At 33.6% G+C, this 13,275-nt stretch overlaps 4 protein-coding genes and 1 non-coding gene across 8 annotated transcripts; 2 read left to right on the top strand and 3 right to left on the bottom strand.

The window, feature by feature from the left end:
• The first annotated feature begins 399 nt into the window (after window positions 1-399).
• Window positions 400-470, top strand: TRNAG-GCC. The gene has a single exon. It is a non-coding gene; the product is annotated as a tRNA-Gly (tRNA).
• A 786-nt stretch (window positions 471-1,256) lies between these two features.
• Window positions 1,257-2,539, bottom strand: LOC9302806. The gene has a single exon (XM_021015631.1). The coding sequence runs from the start codon at window positions 1,650-1,652 to the stop codon at window positions 1,347-1,349; it is 306 nt and encodes a 101-aa protein (XP_020871290.1). The 5' UTR covers window positions 1,653-2,539; the 3' UTR covers window positions 1,257-1,346.
• A 2,981-nt stretch (window positions 2,540-5,520) lies between these two features.
• LOC9302807 lies at window positions 5,521-6,194 on the bottom strand. Its single transcript, XM_002866689.2, has one exon. It carries the CDS (start codon window positions 5,952-5,954, stop codon window positions 5,637-5,639), a length of 318 nt encoding a protein of 105 aa, XP_002866735.1. The 5' UTR covers window positions 5,955-6,194; the 3' UTR covers window positions 5,521-5,636.
• Window positions 6,195-6,856: 662 nt separating this feature from the next.
• On the top strand, window positions 6,857-10,462 carry LOC9302808. 4 transcript variants are annotated; one of them, XM_021010451.1, is made up of 11 exons: window positions 6,857-7,367; window positions 7,449-7,541; window positions 7,680-7,760; window positions 7,894-8,003; window positions 8,081-8,216; window positions 8,311-8,409; window positions 8,598-8,685; window positions 8,797-9,341; window positions 9,459-9,656; window positions 9,752-10,093; window positions 10,196-10,462. In XM_021010451.1, exons 1-11 carry the CDS (start codon window positions 7,053-7,055, stop codon window positions 10,286-10,288), a joined length of 2,100 nt encoding a protein of 699 aa, XP_020866110.1. In that variant the 5' UTR covers window positions 6,857-7,052; the 3' UTR covers window positions 10,289-10,462. The 4 variants fall into 4 exon arrangements, with proteins under 4 accessions (XP_020866110.1, XP_020866114.1, XP_020866125.1 ...); XM_021010455.1 differs by having other exon boundaries at window positions 6,918-7,367; window positions 8,815-9,341; XM_021010466.1 differs by lacking the exon at window positions 6,857-7,367 and having other exon boundaries at window positions 7,450-7,541; window positions 7,684-7,760; window positions 7,849-8,003.
• A 468-nt stretch (window positions 10,463-10,930) lies between these two features.
• Window positions 10,931-11,929, bottom strand: LOC9301125. The gene is made up of 2 exons (XM_021010473.1): window positions 11,276-11,929; window positions 10,931-11,161 (listed from the first exon to the last, which is right to left on the bottom strand). Exons 1-2 carry the CDS (start codon window positions 11,744-11,746, stop codon window positions 11,105-11,107), a joined length of 528 nt encoding a protein of 175 aa, XP_020866132.1. The 5' UTR covers window positions 11,747-11,929; the 3' UTR covers window positions 10,931-11,104.
• Between the last annotated feature and the right edge of the window lie 1,346 nt (window positions 11,930-13,275).

The following is a 13,275-nucleotide window of genomic DNA, read 5'->3' on the forward strand; positions in this document are numbered from 1 at the left end:
TAAGTGTTTGTGACTGCACATGCTTATGAATCTCTTGTTCCGGTGCTTTATGGCCAGGCCTATTGCTGTATGTATGCATATGTAGGCTAATTTTGCTGTAACTCTATTAAATAAATTATATAGTAATACTTCATGAGTTTGACATAATGTGCATATTATCATTTGATTTCTGTACGCAAATTTCAAAGATACCACAAATTTTTGAAATTCTAGAAAAAAGTTGTGGCATTTTTAGAAAATAAATAAAAACAAAAAGAGTATATTTTGACAACGAATTAAAACTCTTAATAAGTTTACTAAGAATTTTATTAAAAGATCAATTATTTCAAATGTTTGATTGAGTAAAAAATTACGTATCATCTTACCTACATCTAGATAGATGTAGACAAATGTCAAAAAGCACCAGTGGTCTAGTGGTAGAATAGTACCCTGCCACGGTACAGACCCGGGTTCGATTCCCGGCTGGTGCATTTTCTTTTTGGTAGAATAGTAGTCTGCTTTTTGTTCACTCCGGGCCTCTGGGCATATTCGCTTTTCAAGATTTTGCTTTAAAAAGTGAAAAAGTGATTTTGGTAGACTTCCAGCTTTGTCGTTGCCCTTTTCTCACTCACACTGTTCAACCTAATAATTTGCCTTCATTTTTTATTCAACAAAATAATTATGATGAACTTAAATTATTCTATTGAAACTTGTTTCATCATTCCAATTGCAAGAAAGAAGAATAGTTATTTAAAATTAATTCAATGATTTTATCATAAACTTCAACCGCATGGGTGATGGAGAAAAAAAAAGGGTGCAGTTAATAGAACTCAATTAAGTTATTTTCCTTCTCCCCAATTTCGAAATCTTTAAGCTTTTATTTTCTTATACTATAGTATTAATCACCAAACTTTTATTAGAAAAGAAACAAACACAAAAGTACGTAGCACTAAATTATCTTTCTTTTTTTATATAGTTTTAAAAATCGTCAAAACCTGTCTTCATGTACTCAGTACTTTGATATTCTTCCTTTTGCACATGGCAAGTATTAAGAAGCTCACTGCGAAGTATCAACAATGTATATTATAACAAGCAAACTCATGCAAGAAACTAAAGTTCTTTGACTTAGAAATATTAAAAATAATTAATATATATATAAAAGTGTCAAATTAATTGAAGTGAAACACAGATCGAAATTAATTTTATTAATTATCTGGAATAATGCTTAATCGATCCCATTACAAGTGACATATCATATACTAAACACGTACGTACGCTAAATTAAAACTGCACTTGCACAATAATTTTAAATTTCATATTAATTTAGCAAAAGCAATGAAGAAGTACGCTAAACTATGAAACCTTTTCTAACAATTAGGCTCATTGTTCTTGACAGTATGTCCAACGCCGGGACTATGTCCTGGCGTCGTAGGTTCGAAGTCATCTTTATACCCTTCAACATTTTCTTCATTCTCCTTCATCTTATGACCAATGCCTGGACTGTTACCAGGAGAAGTAGGCCCAAAATCATCAGTGTACCCGACTGTGAAATGACGATCATCATGATCTTGATCGTTGGTTTTCCGCAACTGTCTCGCCTCGGTAAACTGTATTTTGTAAAATACCGTCGAAATGAAGAGAATACTAAGAATAATATAAACTGAGAGTTTCATGTTAAAAAAAAATCTGTGTGAGGTTATAGTGTCTAGTGTTTATGAGAGAGGGAGGTAGAGATTACCCAACTTTGGCTTATGTTTTTAAGTTTGTCGGAGAGATAGATGATCGTTTTTATAATTGTAATGTGGGTGGAACAATGAGCACAGTGATTTAATTTGGACCGTTCGTGTATCAATTTTCATAACTATAAAAATGCATAATGTGAATTAAAAAGTGAGGGGTGATAGTATTTAACATTCGCTATAATAGACAATCGATATATGGACGGCATGTATCCAAGCTGAAGAAGGGAGGTTTTCAAATTGTCAATTGGTTATCTTTTAAGGTAAATATAATATCAAAACGTCGGTTTCAATCATCATAAAAATATAACTCAACTTTATATTTATATATGTTTATTTTTTGGCAGTTATTTTAATTGTAATAGTAAACAAATCAAAGAATTATTTATTCAACAAAATCTAGGCGTGGGATTTTCAGCAGAGGTCCTGAATCTCCCATAGTGCTCCATTGTTGAATATACCAACTCATACTCGTATTGTCCTTTTCTTTTATTTTTGTTAATTTCCCAGTGATAGAACATGGTTGGTGATTTAAATTAAAAAAAACATGGTTAGTTTATATTTAATTATAAGCATGAACGGAATATAGTATACTTTTCAGAAGCTATCAATTGAGATAGAAGAAAAAAGTTTATAAGCATGAACAGAAAAACGTGTTCTCTGATCCAATCATGATTCAACAATTGTTATATTATATTCAAAATGGTTTCTTATTTGTATTGTATTGGGAGAAATACTAAAAATTCCCGAAGGCTAATTAAGTTCTACAAAAGCCGCCCTTCCCTAACCACAGAAAGGCACTGATGTTAGAAGGACCCTCTCCCATCTGGCCATCTCCATAGATAATATATATACAAAAGCTTTTAAATAATTTATTTAAGAAAATCGTACAAATCGGTTTAAAAAAAAAAAAAAAAAAAAAAAAAAAAAAAAAAAAAATCGTACAAATCTTGAAAGAAATCCCGTTTTTTGTTTACATTTTCAACTTTTAGTATTTTTCAGTATGAAATAATATATATTTATATGTAGATATGGTTGTTGGGAATTGGAATATATCTCTTTCCAAAATCTATTGCAATGTGCATGATTTTTATTTTAGAGAGACTTTCTATAGCTATAACTTCATTTATTCAGTAAAAAATATAGTGCTAAAAAATTAATTCAAATACGTGTTCTAAAAAAGTTGGCTATATATTGCGAAATTGCAATACCTGAGATTCCCTAGGGTTTTTTTGGACATCAAACCTGAGATTCCCTAGTTATATGATCATATTCTTGACTTCTAAAGTAAGTATATAAGTATATTATAAAAGTTGGACAATCATAAATTTTTACAATATTGGATTAATATATTTTAAAAATATTAAAATAACCCTAAAACTAATCCCCGGTTAATCCCCGATTTTAATCCGATTTTCCGATTAATCGCTAGGTCCATGCCGAGCGCCCGACTAGCGCCTAGCGATTTTTCAAACAAGGATAAATACTATGTATTTAAATTAATTTGGCCTCTGAAACCGTTTTATGATTTTTATGACCGTAAGAAAGCAGTGCAAGATTTAAAGAAACAGAAGGATTTATACGTTTTCCACATTCTTTAATTAGTCTTGTATCTGACTAATTTTAAGTATGCATAAGTGTAATAATAGTGTTTGTGGCGTTTGAAATTTATTTTCTTGAAGTCTTAATTTTAATTTGTTCTGAATTTAATTAGTATTCTAGATGATTATTAACTATTGGTAATGCATAATATGATGAAAACGTACACTGTTTATTTTCAAACGATTTTTTTGTTTTTTTTGGTATAAAGAACGGTAAATTCAACTTGTAATAAATAATTAAGTCGTTCTTTTTTCTTTCAGAAGATTGAAATACATTTGATTACATCAAACCAAATCGTATGTTTTAAGTAATCATGTTGAAACTATCACATGCAAAAAATTTGAATCGAAGTGTTATCACACTTTAACCTATTCAACCAGTATGAGAAAATTTCGTTTAAGACTATGTTTTTATTAGTATATAAGATAAGTAATTAAATGTCGGCATGTGAAAGTTTTATATAGACACTTGTTTTCCTTTACGGTTCGTCCGTCCATTTTAAAACCTTTATTTATAAAGTGTCCGACAACGCCGCCATGCTTGTAAGAGTATAATATTCAAAATTAATTTAAAGAGAAATTTTTTAACAAAAATTAATCAAAAACGAGCGAGAAGAAAAGTTAGTTCGTGAGTGATGGAGGAGAATCAAGTCAAAGCCATCAACATAACCACTAACTCCTCCCTACCACTCACTCTTTCTTTGTCGTTTGTCATTTGTCATTATTAACTTAAGTGTTTTTATTAGCAAATAGGTATAGAATTATTATTACCTTTAACTTAAGTGTTTTTGTTAGCAAATAGGTTTAGAGTTTCGACTGAATTTTAGATAAATAAACGGAATCTAAACATGTACAATCAAGAGTGATAAAGGGTATTTAAGTAATCACATAAAAGCAAGGGCTCAACAAGAGCTGTGAGGCCGACACATCAGCAAAAACACTTCTCAAATATTATTATATATAGATCATATGCGACTCACCTAAATACCGAGAAATAAAATATTTATTTATATCTAATCAAAATACATATTTATGCATATGTATTTCGATCTTCGTAAGCACTTGCTTTCAGAAATATTTACAGTGTTATAGATTCAAATGTAGTTCGAGCATCTTCAATTGGAGTATGTTGTTACCCCCTCCATTTATAGAATAAAAAGTGACAAACATAACGAGGGGGGAATTCTTAGAGAAGATATTATCAACTCTTGTTAAGAACCTTTCTTACACTTTGCCTTTTTTTAGTTAGCTAATATTTTGTTTTAAAACTAAACTAAAGTATCTAATTAAGTTATACAAAAATATTAATATTTTAATATTAAAATACCCATAAGGGGTTCTAAACCTACATAGATGCTCTTATGACTATAAGTTAATGACAGTTTATAAAAAAAAGAGCCTATAACACATGCATGGACATACAAAAAAGAAGTGAAGAACTATCAAATGAATTTTTTTTCATTATCAATTTTATGAAACATACGTTCCATTTGAATTTCTCGAACGCTTTATAAAGTTTGTATTTTAAATAAAACTTGTGTTTAGCGTCAAGGATATTCCATAGTTTTGAATATTCGGGCTACATATAAAAAGTATATGCAGCTATATAATGACATGTTGAAAAGTGAAAAGGTTGATTTTTTAATTTGGTTGGTTCCCACACGCAGGGAAGTCGTTTGAAGGGCCTACCACATAGTCTCCGACCACAGATCTTTTCCATTTTGTTTTATTTTCAATTTATTCTGTACATAGAAAACTATATTCTGTATTTAAGAAACAATTAGCTATATATAATAAAGGGGTTTTGTATAGTACGAACTACGAACACTATTTATGATAATAACTAAATTAAAAAGAACAACAGTACTGAAAGAAAATTTGAAAGGAGTGAAGCCATTGATTCATAATGATGACAAGAAAAAAGTCAATATTTATAATTAATACAACTCAATTCTCAACCATCAACCTAACGGTTATTATCATGCTTAATAATCAAACACCAACGTCACTTACATATACTCGCAAATCATAGCAGCACCAAAGCCGTCACTTTATCGCTATCCAAAATTAACCCACGGATTATATATATTGCATGTAAACTGTGTATATAAAAATTAGCAATTCTTATTGTATATTTTGGCCATATACAAAGTGTATATTTTGTAGGTCCCGAATGATTGCTTATTATACTCAACCACGACTTGAAAAAAACATAAATCATTTTATTCCACGAAACGAGTTTAAGAAAAATTAAAACGAACAACATTAAATCATGACTTCACAACACATATACACATGTGAAATTGCATGAAAATGATTAATTATGGGATAAACTATGGCCAATGCCAGGGCTGTGGCCCGGGGTTGTAGGCCTGAAATCTTCAGCCTCTTTACCTCCCGATTGTGACGGCGATGGTGGTGGTGGTGGCGGCGAGAACTGCACTGTCTTGTCATCAACCATCATAACATTGTGCTTTGCCAATGCCATCATCGTCTTGCTATCATCGTGACCACCATCAATCTTATCATCAACTTTTAGGGTTCGTCCATGGCCGCAATTGAACCCTAGAAAAAACACCATCATTAAGAAAATACAAGCGTACAATGTTTTCTTTTGACCCATAGACGATTCCATTGGAAGAAAAATGGGAGAAAAAGAAAACAGAAAAAAAGGAAAAACTAATTAATATCGCTGTTAAGGACTCTTGGAATATATTTGAGAGTGGTGATGTGAAGTAACACTTGCTTCTATGGGGGCATTTATATAGAGATTGGACCTGCTTAATTATTTCCAATAAACTAGAAAGTCGACTTTGTTTATTATGATTATTACAAAGTAGGTGGCATGCTATTATATTCTATTTAAAATACATAACCAGTGCAAGAAAACATTTTTTTTTTTTTTTTTTTCAGTGCAAGAAAACATGCAAAAGAATGGAATCAAAAATTTTAAATTACGTTTGAATTATATATATATATATATATATATATAGTTTTTTTATGTATAAGAAAATTCAAGAATGAGAAATAGAAGACATACTCAAATTTGATAAAATGAATCAACATTCTGTATCATTTACGTGTCGGAAACAAAATTAAAGATCATATACCTACAGTATTCATTATATATGTTTGATTAAATAGTAAAACAATAATTAAGATTTTCATTCAAAAAGACACAGCCGAAGCTTTAATTAGCTTTACAACCTTAAAGTTGGTCAGACTCCGAATCAAAAAAAAAACCCTAGCGGTTCGGAGGCCAGGCCATGCGTTCTCCAATTACCGCTTTAATTTCTTTTTTCGTTTAATTTTGTTTATATTTTCCCCTTTTCTTGTGCTTTTTTGCCATAAATACTTTTAAAATCTTTAGCTTAATGGGCTTTCTATTAAGACCCATATCATCAACAAACTATAGACAAAAAATCATAAACCATTTTAAAGGCCTAAAAAAAATTGTTGTGTATTTGCATATATCCGTTTCAGGCCTAACAAGATCAGTTATTGGGCTTCTATTTTAACAGTTGCAATCCATCAGTAAAAAATGCGCTTGCTTATATTATTACCGTAATTCAATCTCTCAAAATGCCACGTGGCAATTGTTATGTGGGTTTGGATTTTCTTCTACTCACGAAACAAAATTTCACAAAGAGCGATCGTCGATCCCACACGCAGCTCTCTACTCTGAGATCGCGGCGCCGGCCGATTCTCGTCGCCGACAAGAGAAGAACCTAGGATGAGGGAAACAACTATGGATTCCACACCTGTGAATTGGGAAGCGCTTGATGCTCTCATCATCGATTTCGTTAGCTCTGAAAACCTGGTTGAAGACGACGCCGCCGCCGCCAATTCATCTCCATCTCCATTGTCGTCTCCTTCTTCTTCTTGCTCTCCTTCTATTTCCTCTTCGTCTTATCACTCCAGATTGATCATTCGCCGGATCCGAAACTCGATTGAATCCGGTGACATTGAGACCGCCATCGACATCCTTCGCTCCCACGCTCCTTTCGTCCTCGATGATCATCGGATTCTATTTCGCCTCCAGAAACAGGTGAATTTGGTTTCTTAGGGTTGCTGGAAATTTTGAATTGAGTATCGATTTTTAAACAGAATCTTTTTGTTTCCTGTGAAGAAATTTATTGAGCTGTTGAGAAAAGGAACACATGAAGCTGCAATTGGTTGCTTGAGAACTTGTGTTGCTCCCTGTGCTCTTGATGCCTACCCGGTACTGGAATATTCCATCCCTTGTTGTCTCTCTCTTTTTTGTAACATACTACACTCTTTTATATTTTATTGTTTTGCTAGATTCTTGTTTCTGAGTTCTCAATCTATGAAATTCTGACCTCTGCATATATATCTCAAGGAAGCTTATGAGGAATTCAAGCATGTTCTTCTTGCACTCATCTATGATAAAAGTGACCAAACCTCTCCAGTAGCCCACGAGGTATGCCATGCTTCTGCTTTGGATATTTTCTGATCTTGTGGACACAGAATGTTTTTTTTTTTTTGAACTGCTGCTATACATCATGCAGAATTTGTATTTTGGATTTTAAGGAATTGCACTTTCTGTTCTTCAGTGGGCAGAGAAAAGAAGGTATGAAATGGCTGGACTGATGTCATCTGTCTTGAGAGCTTCTTTGCAAGCATATGATCCACTATTTTCAATGACACTAAGATATCTGATAAGGTATATTCGTTTTCAACACTGTTTTTATCGATTGTTTTTTCGCTTAATCTGATGAATCATTTGTTCTACCTTACCAGCATACATAAAGGATTTTGCTTTCACCAAGGAATTTCCTCCGCAGTTTCTGATCTCACTCATAGACTGCTCCTGGAGGAACGTGACGCACCAGCCCCACCTCTGGAAAGCATGTATGAAGTACCACCGTTTGATGAGGTAACATGGCAGTTAGCTTCTTGATCATCTTGTAGTTGAAATGTCATTGTTTCTACATCTTGGCACTGTACTCATTTTTAATATCAAATTTCAGGTGGACATACAGGCTCTTGCTCATGCGGTTGAGCTCACTAGACAAGGTGCTGTTGATAGCATGAAATTTGCCAAAGGTGACCTTTTCCAGGCATTCCAGGTTTCAATCCTCAGTCCTACCTTTTTCTGCTTTATTCTCAATCCTCGTCATCTATACGCTGTTTAAATGGGATCTCTTGCCAACACTTTAGTTTGAGCTTAAGTTGTATATTATTTTCACTGACTATTATTGTTGTGTAACTTAATATATCTGCACTGCAGCCTAATTCTTGCTTCCACATGTTGCAGAATGAATTGTGCAGGATGCGGTTAGATGTTTCGGTTCTTGATGAACTTGTTAAGGAGTACTGCATATACAGGGGTATTGTGGATTCAGGTAGGTGATCAACCCCTAGGCAGTTTCAAGATCCTTTTTCATTTATTCTACCACTTTTTTTTTTTGTTTTTTGGCTTTTATGAATTTCTAATCGTTCTAATCTTCAATCAGAGACGCAAATGATCACAGGTCCTGCCAAACGCAACCAATCGGAGGTGGGCCGCAGCTTATCAAGAGATTGTTCTTCGGAAATAGATCTCAACACAAGTCAACATTCAGATATTGAGAATTATAGCAACAAGATTATGCTTGATGGCTCGCTCACATTTGACACTGACATGTCTTGCGAACAAGGAGGTGACGATGGCACACGTTATGGCAGCGAACCAACCAGCGTTTGTGAAGATTGCAGCACTAGCTGGTCAAATCAATGTGAAAATACAAGAGCTCTTCTTAGAATTAGATCCCATATGAATAGTGAGGGGAATAAACGCAAAAGATGGTGTGGGCGTACTGCTGAAATGGATTGTCTTCCTCGTCTTTCATTTGCCAAGTCCGAGTCTGGCATAAACCCTATAGAAGACAAGTATGAGATAGCCTTGGCACTGAAGGAATTGGTTAGCAGAGGGATGGCAGCAGAAGCTGTTTACGAAATCAGCACCATGGATCCAGATTTTTTCACACAAAATCCGGGTTTACTTTTCCATCTTAAGCAGGTAAGGGTGAAAGAACAACTTAAAGCTCTCTGTATATTCCCCTGAGAGATATTGTTTGTAACTTCTTCGTTTGGCAACGGAGGATAAACTTGTTTTTATATATAAATAAATGTACAGGTTGAATTTCTGAAGCTGGTGAGTGCGGGTGATCACAATGGAGCTCTAAAGGTCGCATGCTCTCACTTAGGTCCCTTAGCAGCCAATGACCAGTCTTTACTGAAGACATTGAAGGAGACTTTGTTAGTTTTACTCCAACCCGACGGAACCACACCTGGGAAAGATCTGCCTTTGAATGATCTGGCAAATATGCTACAGGTAACAATGTTTTTTAGTTTTGATCTCTTCTTCTGGTTTTGTCTGATGAAAGATCAACAAACAACTGGTGTTTGTTTCTGCCATTCCTTTTTAAGGTTTCTGTCGGTAATAGGCTCGGGATCGAAGAACCGAAGCTTATGAAAATAATAAAAGCGACGCTCCACACGCATACCGAGTGGTTCAAGCTTCAGATGTGTAAAGACCGGTTCAATAATCTCCTGAAGATAGACTCTTTGAAAGAAGTGAACACCGATTTGATCCGTGCTATCAAATCAAGATCAAAGAAAGATAGCAACACCAACTTGTCTTCTCAAGTGACGACGACATCTTCAAGCACCATGACATCTGAAGATGGTGGAAGCAGCAGCTTGATGATGATGACTCAGACTTCGCCAAGAGAAGCTTTGTGGGAAGAAAGTGCGATTCTTAAAGTAATGGTACGTTTTTCAAGATCCTGATGACTTTTGGATCAATTTCTTAATTTTTGTTTTCGATTTTGCTTACATTATATAGTATAGTGACGAGAGAGATGGTTTCAGGAATTTCTGGCGATGCCGAGGTCTGATGCAATTCAACTGCTATCACAATACAATGGAGACGCAGAGGCTGTGATTCAGCAACTCTTTGGTTAAACTTAAAACCACACCAGACTAGACCGAGTAGAACTGAGGCCGGTTTATTTTAATTTGGATGAGTTATCATTGGTTTATTCATTTCTGCATTTGTACATTAACTTTACACAGACACACTTGTGAAAAAGAAATAAATAAGTTTTATCAATATTTGAAGATGGAAGAATTCTTGTATTTTTAGTTACTTTGTGACAATTTTAGAAGAAGAAACAAAATTCTTCCTTTTTCTTTTCTTATATGAATGTTAACCAGTCACATTGCATGTAAATTTCTAGCTGCATTATATGGGAAAAGTGCAACTAAAGAAATGCTAGTAATTTTTGTATGACTTATTTCTGAATCTCTGATGCATATTAATCAGTAGATAACGCAGTCAACGAGAGAGAGGTTGGAGTTGAATGATAGATAATAGCTAATAACAAATGGACAGAGACAAGAGATCTATAAAGACGAAGACAAAAGACATATGCATTACTTCAATTTTTAAAACTGGAAATTAAATTTTCTGAACTACTCACACTCTGTTCTTTTTTTTTTTTCTTTTGTACAACCCCAAAAAAACTACATCCATTCCAAAGACAAAGATAGATCTAAATATTCAAAAAGAAAAATAAAAACTCAGAAGAATCGATGAAACATGAGTAGAGGAAAAGAGTTAAATGAAATAAACCATCTCCGTCAACAATACATAAGTGCCTTTTTTTAGTAACTTTTTCAGCTACGATTAACATTAATCAAATATTTATAAATTTGGAAGCAACCATGTTCCTAAATAAATAAACAAAGTGAAAGCTTTTTTTTTTTTGTTTTTAAACTCTACATACTCTTCTTCATCTCCCTGCAACTGGACCCTTCTCTCCCACCCATTGCTTCCTACATATTTCGAAAAAAGTATACTTTACATAACGCATTTTAGAGGAATAAAACAAATTACACGACTTTCATCGACACCATAGTCGATTGTTTTCACAAAATCAGAGAAAGTACCTGAGATTGTTTGTTGTTGTTAATCATATGAACAAATCGTTCCTCATTGTTCTTAGACCCGATATGGGCCCTCTTAAGGCCCAAAAGCCCTTTCCACCTTCCCTTAGAAGAAGAAGATGATGATGAGAAGATTGGTGGCTTGAGAGAGAAGATGTTGGTAGCATCACGTGGACCTTCTTCTTCGTCTTCTTCAACGAGAAGCTCTTCTCTCAATGTTCTCTGGACTTGATTGGTTTCCTTGAAAGGCAAAAGCTTTCCTTTAGAGAAAAGTTCATCAGCTGGCATCATTGTGTAGTTTGAGACAGAGAACTCGAAATTATCAGAAGAAGAACCCTCTTGTTTAGAGAGAGGGCTTGATCTCGTCGTCTTGGTCTTCTCAGGCTTAATCTCCACGAAATCGTTAGAGAAAGAGATTCTAGGACTCATGGGAGTACCACCACCATTGGAGTTGTACATTTCTAAGCATGCCATTAGAGACAGAGCTCGTTTGTGTTGAATTATAAACTCACTTTAAAGACACTTCCAGAGAGAGAGAGAGAAAAAGTTATTTTGGTAGGGACAGTCAATTGCACAGAGAGAGCCTTGTGCAGTATTTATATACTACTCAATTACTCATTTAGTTCTTATGCACAAAGGATCAATGATGAAGTCATAATAACTAAAATAGTATATAATATTACTATATATCTATTTTTTTATTTATTTTTTTTTTTTTGACATCTTTGGATCGACAAAGCCCGATCCATAACCAATCCCTACCACGCGGGGTAACGCGACTTAGTGGAGTCGAACTCCGGTGGGGAAGGCGGAGTCAAGTGGACTTAACCACTTGACTAAAGGCACATCCCCATCTATTTTTTTAATTTTAAAAAACTTTGTTGTTATAATCTTTTTTTCCCTACTTATATTTTTATTATGAAAGAAAATATTCATTGATAGGTGATTAGTTATATTATTTACTGTTTGGACAAATATTGAAATTTAACATCAACTCAATCTGTACAGAGTACAGTACAATAGAGAGTAATTACTTGGGATGGTGATGTCTTATACACGTGTCAATTGGCTGTTCGGCTATTGGAATTTGGACAAAAATAGGCCCAAGAATTTGTGCTGAGACACGCTCCGATACAGTTGCTAAATTGAAAACACATGGAACTGTTTTTTTTTTCTTTTTTTGTGGAGATAATTATGTGTATCTTTCATTAGCATAAAACATTAGGATATACTATAAGTCTCGATCGTCGAATATGGTATTTTTATCCTCGGTATTATGACATTTTCTGTATAGATTTTTTTTCTTTTTCTTCTTGGGTCAAAAAAAAGAAAGTGTTTAATTGGTTTTTTTTTTTTTTTTTTAGTGTTTAACTGGTTTTAGTGTTTGCCTGTTTGGTAACACACTTTACTGCAACTTTTATTTTTCTTTTGTTTCATTGTAGCTTTTTATTATCTGGATAATAGGAAGTGATATGCATTGCCAAAATGTCAGGTCGTGTACATATGACATGATGTTTTGTCATAATGTAATAGTTAAAATTAAATAAAATGGTGATTTAATTTCCATGTCAAAAGGTAACTAGTGGTTTGTTTTTTCAGGCTAACTAATTACAACCATGTTAACCAAAGTTAGGGCAGTGATGTCAAAAGAAAAAAAATAATAACAAAATTTTTTTAAGACACTGCCTATTTTTATAATATACTCATGTTATATTAGTAGATTAGAAAATTACTGTTTAGAAGTTGCGAAGAGTTTTGGCTTACATTTTTCTTGTTTTGAAAAAGACAAATACACACGTACGCATAGATAAGTATAAAATATTTATATAGAGTTGTCTTCTCGTCTAACAAATCAACTATAGAATAAAGTTTATGTGGATTTATGGCCATCTAGGATGATTCCGAGAGGCCTCCTTAAGATAACTTAATATATTATTTATTTACTATTAAGTCTATTATTGTAGTGAACTGGTATTGTTTTACTCCAATGTTTTTAATTTTTT

This window comes from Arabidopsis lyrata (assembly GCF_000004255.2).
Source record: "Arabidopsis lyrata subsp. lyrata unplaced genomic scaffold ARALYscaffold_8, whole genome shotgun sequence".
NCBI classification, from domain to species: Eukaryota; Viridiplantae; Streptophyta; class Magnoliopsida; order Brassicales; family Brassicaceae; genus Arabidopsis; species Arabidopsis lyrata.